The sequence below is a fragment of the Gastrolobium bilobum genome, unplaced genomic scaffold, assembly GCF_033153095.1.
Source record: "Gastrolobium bilobum isolate Gb01-03AN ecotype WA unplaced genomic scaffold, APGP_CSIRO_Gbil_v1 utg5007, whole genome shotgun sequence".
In the NCBI taxonomy this organism is placed as follows: Eukaryota; Viridiplantae; Streptophyta; class Magnoliopsida; order Fabales; family Fabaceae; genus Gastrolobium; species Gastrolobium bilobum.
The window spans coordinates 126468-134339 of NW_026896359.1; the positions used below are offsets into that span (position 1 = coordinate 126468).

The following is a 7872-nucleotide window of genomic DNA, read 5'->3' on the forward strand; positions in this document are numbered from 1 at the left end:
TAGAAATCATAGGAGAGAAAAAGTGGATGGTTTTTTAATATATATATATATATATATATATATATATATATATATATATATATATATATGTATATATTATGATTATTTAGTGCGCACTAAATACAAATATGAAATGAACTTTTTTTCGGCTCGTATCAATTCACACTATCTTTCTAAAATAAAGTCAATTATACAATAGAATTAGTTCGTCTTTTTTTATGTACCGAAAAAAAAAAAGGATTAAATTTTGAACTTCCAAGACGACCATATTTCCATACGTGAACTTTTTTTCGGCTCGTATCAATTCACACTATCTTTCTAAAATAAAGTCAATTATACAACAGAATCAGTTCGTCTTTTTTTATGTACCGAAAAAAAAAAGGATTAATTTTTTTGAATTTCCAAGACGACCATATTTCCATACATGAACTTTTTTTCGGCTCGTGTCAATTCACACTATCTTTCTAATTTAGTCAATTATACAACGGAATCAGTTCGTCTTTTTTTATGTACCGAAAAAAAAAAAGGATTTTTTTTTTTGAATTTCTAAGACGACCATATTTCCATACAGAAACACATTGTATTTGAGAAAAATAAACCCCCACATAGCTACAATGACAGTCTCATATGTTGGTTCAGTTTGGCGGTGGAAAAGTATTAAATTGCGGTTATAGTTTTCATTTAAACCAAAGTTGAAGGGATTTAATTGGTGGGGCAAAAACATCAAACATAAAATTATCTGAACTAAACAATTCATCTAACTAAATCAAGGCAGATACTTAAGAATCCCATTCATGTAAAAAAAAATAAAAATCCATTCCTTAATATCCACATTCATACACACATAGGACTATCACAACCTATAAATCAAACTCTTTGAAGGCACTCAACCAGAAATCCAGAGAAGCTTGTGTCCCTACATTAGTCATATATATGAATGTGTATTAATTATTTATTTTTCTTTTCTGAGTGTTCCTTTTCCATCTTTTCAAACAGGCTCCCATCATAAACAGCTCGAACAGTTTCTTTGTGAAGTAAACCGTCCTTATCTTTGCAAAGAACATATAAGATCTTCCATTCTGTGTAACTAGCAAGCCTGAAAATCAGATGGTAGCAATTTAAAATTCATGTATTCACCACAAATTATAAACACTAACAAAAATCATTCAGTATTTTATACGACAAACTTACCATCCCTTGAAATCCTTAGGAACTCTATTTTCCTTTAGCATCCCCATCAATTCATCAGATGTTAAAGCATTTGGATCTTTTCGTGCATGCTTGCTGAAAATTTCTTCAAATTTTGAAGGAACAAACCTAAAAGTCACAAGCTTGAGTAAGCATACATGTAAAGAACCATTTCAACCAAAAATTGTAAAGTGTTGGGTGAAGGTCTTTTTAATTATTTATATTATTTTCTAACGCATCCCCTCACGGAAGAGCCATTTGGGCTTGAAACGTGAATATTGCATATGCCTAATTTTTTTTATTTTGCTTACCTGATGCTTATTTAATTCCACAAACGGGGCGATGAGGATCAAACTCGTGACCTTATGGTCACTGAAGTTCTGATACAATGTAAAGAACTATTTCAACCCAAAATCTTAAAATGTTGGATGATGGTCTTTTTAATACTTTATATACAGATAGTATTGACATTATATATGTTCTGAAATTATTTATGTATTTCACAAATTATATATGAAGTCAGATTAACTATTAAAAGGTAAATTAAAAATAAGTTATTCCCTAGCAAAGCAAAAAATAAAAATTAGTTAACCAATTAATATGGAAAATTAAAAACAAATAATTCAAACAATTCATTAGCCTTAGTTTTTTTTTTTTTTTTCATGAAGATGTTAAGAAGAATTAATCAAATTTTGGCATATACATATGAAACAATATCTACCTTCCTTCGCTATCATAGACACCAGAGTCACTTCCATGTTTGGCTTTATGGATGTTTTTAACTTCAATGGGTAGCAGTATAGAAGGAAACTTACCCTACAACATCATAAGATCGTAACAGCCAGGTAAAAACAAGCCAGTAAATAATAGCAGAAACAAATTTGCTCCATTAAAAACGTGCATTTAATATTTTCAAGTATAATAAAAGCATTCTGCCTTATTTCTAATAATATATGTCTAAAATTACAAGAGGAATAATAATTTGTTTTTTTTTCCCATTCATTCCTTCTCCCTGAAAGCATTAACCATCTTATGATTATAAAGCAAAAGACTTAAGAATACATACAGTAAATTTGGATTCTCTTATATTTTTAATTTTATATTAATAAAAAATAGAAATAATTATATTAAGACATACCTTTATTTGTATGAACTTATTAAACTTGATTTTGTGCCTTTATCTTTCGTTATAGAAAGAACTATAAGGAAAAAAACATAAGAGGTCACAGTTTTTTTTTTACTGAAACTGCCGTTTTACTAACTGACATGGACTGTTATCTCCGTTGACAGCAGAAGTTGTCGTTTTCCAACAAGTGTGACTTAATTTTCAATTGATAAAGCTCCTTTCATATACATGACCTTAACATTATTATGATGTAAAGAAAAGCAAGCACCGAATATCTAGAAACTTTTATTCATTTCAACCATTTACTAATAGTAATAGGGGTTTCATTTCGTCCTGTTGCTAGAAGAAATTTTTATTCCCGCCACAAAAATAGACAAAGAAAATAATATTAAAGAAAGTGGAAGATACACTTTCTTCAATGACTTTGCCTTGTCGATAGGTGTTGCATGACAGCAATCTTGTTCGTGCAACACGATTCTAATTTATCTCTTATTAATATGAGTAAGGATATTTTAAATATCAAAAATTCTTACTATTAGTATTAACTTATTACCCATCACATCATCATTGGATGAGAATGTCAAAATGTTTTTGAAGAAAGAAAAAATGTTAATCTAAAGGTGATTAAATACGTAGTAAGTTGGTGGTGAAAAATTTTAGTAGTGAGAATATCCCTCCTCTATTAATATTACTATAAATATAAGTATTAAAAAGTTATAGGGGAGAATTATATTTACAAACTTTTTGTTTACAAATTCTTACCAATAACATTATGTATTCCCGGATGTACACTAACACTAGGTTAACACTATGTACTTTCAGAAATACATAATGTAATTTGTAAAAAAAATTTGTAAACGGATCTTTTCCTAAAATTATATTATCATAAATTTAAGGGGAAAATATTTATTCTTTTAAAGGACATTGAGTTATGTCATTTTAAGTAAGAGAAAAACACAACCTACTATTTTTTTTTATTAAAATCAAAATTTAAAAAAAAATCACTCACTTTCTCTTCCATGATTTTCATTACTTGTGTTTTTCTCTCACTTAAAATGACATAATTTTATGTACTTTAAAAAAACAAACTCTAAACCCTAAATTTAATAGTATTTATATTTTATGAGAATTTTTTTATTTTTGATACATTTTATGAGAAAAACTAAATAGTTAAGATTAGAGAAAAAAATTTGCCTTTTAAGATCAAGATAATTAGTAAATCTATTGATAATTTACTATGAGATCATATATCTCCTATCAATAAAGAATCTCGATATTTGAATATAAATTATTTTCCATTATTCATGAGGTTCTTTATAGATTTAATCCCTACATTTAAATTAACAATATAGCAAGTGGTACGTTATAGATATTTTTCTTTGCAAAACAAAAACTTAATCTGAGGCCATGACTGTCCTAATTTAAAAAGTATTTATAAAAAAAATTATAGAGAATTCATTCATAAACATCCTCAAAATCAAATTAAGGCCACAAGTTTGTGCAAAGAGTAATAAGACGATCGAAGCCACTTTTGTCTTTAGTAGGTTTCAAGTACTTTTATTTTTCCTACAGTATTTCTAATTTTTAAGTTTAAAATTACTTTATTTATGTTCAAGGTACCTAACATGACATACCTAAATCTTACTTGCATGAATCAGTAGAGGAAAAATGTTTGATTTGATTACAATTTCGAGAGCATAAATTAGTCTTCAAGGTTTTTGTGAGCAAACACAATTTTCAGTACGGCAAGAGATGCCTATTCATGAACCCCACATATTCTCCTTTACTTTTCTTTATTCTACTTTACAGCTCTTTAATCTTTATGCCCGTTCCTTATCTGAGTTCCTTTTATGCCTTATGTTTGATATTCCTTTCTTTGATGTTACATCTTTATATATGTATTTTAATATAAAGTTTAAGGACTATTTATTTCAAATTAAGGTTAGGAAAAATTATAAATTCTAGAATATATAATGATACTTATAGATAATATTTATAGAAAATTGCTAATAAATTAAATATCAAGTTTGACGTAAAAGAATAAAGTATATATCATTTCGTATTTAATATATTGAAACCAAAAGATTCTTATATTTCTTTGCAGAAAAAATAAAATTAACTCTGAAGTGAAATATTTTAAAATGAATTTCAAATTTAGAGAAGCTAAATCTTTAAAAATAAACAAAAAATTATAGAATGACATCTTTATTTTATTCTAAAACTCATTTTACAAATTTATAAAATCTCATCAATTCCTCTAAAAAAACGTAAGATTCCATATTTGTTATGAAATAGAGTTTTATATATTTTTCTAATATATCCTGATTTAATATTCACTTAACTTTTTTCTTAAAGTTTTTACATGCCGGACAATATTAGGATAAATATTATGCAAATATCATAAAGTATAAGGCCATGCTATAAAATTTTCATTATAAGGAAAAGTGTTGAAAAGAAAGAATAACTATAAACATTTCGTGAACTAAATTTTTGTTTCATTTGCATCAAATTTATAACTTCTATATTGAATTTCATACGTGAAATTGCAAAATCAGTTTCTATGTTAATTTATTTTTGATTGTATCAAACTGTGAAATAAGAATATGATTCCTATTCCTATTTTCTTTATTTATTATCTTGTTATGGAATCGAATTTTCCTTTCCCCCACATTCATATGAAAAAGCACTGACGAGAAACTTCATTAGCATCAATTATGTAAATAACATTATCATTACAATTACCAAATAATAATAACAAACAGGAAAAGTATTTGTCATTTCAAATGACACATGGTAAAATATTTTTTTCATATCAAAAACACACCAAAACAATATAATTTTTAATTTTATTAAAAATGACACAAATTATGCCACTTAAAATGAAAAAACACTTACTCATCACAAAACCAATAATAATAATAATAGAGGCAAGTTATATTTACAAACTTTTTTGTTTACAAATTATATTATCTTCTCCCGCGAGAAGACTAACGGAAACGGCGCCAAAAACTTGATGCTCACCGGCAAGTGTACCGATCGCATAAATAATATAATGAGTAAGTAAAGTATCGTCTCCACAGGGATTGTAAACCAAGTACCACAATAATCAGTCCCCTTAAGTTGAAAAACTAGGTTGTTTTTGGAAAATAGTAAATTGATGGTAAAATAAAGATAAAAATTTAAAATATAATTTTCAATTTAAGAAGCAATGGTAAAATTTGGATTTTTGAGAGAATAATAAAAGACATTGCAGCTAAGATACACGCATCATATGATCTCCGGTTTAAATTTTGGATTGATTAAAAATGATCATTCATTTTAATAACTCAAATAAATTATCATCTAAAATAATTAGTTAAATCTCAATACTTGGTAATCTAACCCTTTAATCCAATTGGAACCCTAATTCCTTAGCAATCCCGCATGAAATTAAGCATTAACCACGATAAAAATTTGTCAAACAAGTTTGTAAACGGATACTTCTCCGTGATAATAATCATAACAAATTTTGGGGAGAGGAAAGAGAGAAATAGTACCGGGCGTGTTTTCTGACTGAGACCAAAATTGATGAAGATAGAAGCAAAAGTAGATAACAGGATCCCACAACCTATTGCACGAAATCCTGCAAGTAAGAGAACCAGTATTTTCATATATAATTTAACGCAAATTCATCAAATTAAATCATCTACGGTTATTGTTCTGTTATTTCTCTCCTTTCTTTATTTCAGTTCCTGTTTCTTTAAGGAAATATATTAAAAAAATAAAAAAAAATAAAAACCTTGGAAAGTCTCCCATGGATAAACGATGCCGTCTTGATTCCTGTCAAAGAATGCAACGTGCTTTTGCAGAACGTTTTGATCAAGTGCTATTGGTTTCTCAACAACTGTTGTTGTGCATATATATATATATATAAACAGAAACAAATTACTAAGCCAGAAAGATCAATTCTAGCAACAGAAAATTAAGAAATGAAAACACAAAAGGGTTCAATATTTTTCATACCCCCTTGGTTGTTGCTCTCTTTTGTAATAGCAGATGAGGTAGCCATGGATGTTTGATAGGTTAGGTAGAAAGAGAGAGATGAATGCAAGGGAATAGAGGCAGAGGGAGAATATTTTTTCTATGAATTTTGATTATGATGATGATGGTATTTTCCGGTTGTCATGTCTGTTTTATAGCAAAACTTTAACGTTTGATTATTGGGTTCATTTCGTACTTTTCTGTTATAAAAAAAGTGACTATCTATGTTTTTTTCAAGAGTCAAGATATTACTATTAAAAAAATTCATTACAAATTTGTTACTTATAGTTGTTATTGGATTAGAGAGAATGCTAAAAAATTTATGGAGAGAAAGAAAATTCAACGATGATTAGATAGGTAGTGGATTGATAGTGAATTTTTTTGCTAGTAAAAATATTTCTTTTTTTCTTAATTCTAAATTTTATGTTAAATATTATAAATTAAGTAAAAAGGATTAACAGTTATGAAGTAATAAATAATAAAGGTTGTAATTTTATTACTCTATCTGGAAATTTTATTACTTAATTTGTAATTTTAAAAAAATAATTTCAAAAGGGTACCGAATAAACTCAATCCTTTAATAAAGGCATGACGCGGATTGTCGAAGGATCGGTAGGTATGAAGCGTGAATACATGCCGAACACTTAATTTCTGTTTTCGTCAAGAATAATAAATAGTTATTTACCTATATATATATTTTTTTGGTGTAAAATAATTTAAGTGGAGTTAGACACCGGTTATCTCTAGGGTCAGCCGGTCAGGAAAGACCCCCAATCTCTTTGAGGATTTTCGAGAAGATTATATATCATCCACCAACAAAATTATCACATCGGCCAGCGGGATTTGAATCCATACTCTTATTGGGTTTACCTATATTATCATACATTAGTTGTTATTTTTTTTTTTGTAAGTTCCACCAATTTATAATATTTATTATCTTAAATATAACAAATTTATGAAATAAATTTTTAAAAATTTCTTGAATATAGATTATAACAATGATGAAAATTATTTTTAATCTTATTATATACAAATATAAAAGGAAAAAGTGTTTGTCATTTTAAATGACATAAAGTTATGTCATTTTAACTTTTTAAGAGAGAGACAGACACATAAAAAAAATTATTTGAATTTTAAATTAAAAAAACCATCCACTTTCTCTCTCCCATGATTTCTGTTTTTCTGTGTCTATCTCTCTCCTAAAATGACATAACTTATGTCATTTAAAATGACAAACACCAAACCCAATATAAAAATATTGGTTAAATAATATTTTATTAATGAGTTTGATGTTTGTCATTTTAAATGATATAAGTTATGTCTTTTTAGGAGAGAGATAGACACAAGAAATGAAAATCATAGGAGAGAAAGTGGGTGGTTTTTTTAATTTAAATTTTTAATAAAAAATAATTTCTTGTGTCTATCTCTCTTAAAATTAGGGGTGTTCGCGGTCTGGATTGGATCAGTTTTGAAAGTAAAAATCATCTGATCCAATTCCTTCGGTTTGATCATATAATCATCCATTCGGTTTTGATTTT

At 27.3% G+C, this 7872-nt stretch overlaps 1 protein-coding gene across 1 annotated transcript; it reads right to left on the minus strand.

The window, feature by feature from the left end:
- Window positions 1–762: 762 nt before the first annotated feature.
- Window positions 763–6500, minus strand: LOC133299328 (probable peroxygenase 4). The gene is made up of 6 exons (XM_061498787.1): window positions 6317–6500; window positions 6093–6197; window positions 5851–5936; window positions 1910–2004; window positions 1192–1317; window positions 763–1096 (listed from the first exon to the last, which is right to left on the minus strand). The coding sequence occupies exons 1-6, from the start codon at window positions 6360–6362 to the stop codon at window positions 949–951; spliced, it is 606 nt and encodes a 201-aa protein (XP_061354771.1). The 5' UTR covers window positions 6363–6500; the 3' UTR covers window positions 763–948.
- Window positions 6501–7872: the final 1372 nt, after the last annotated feature.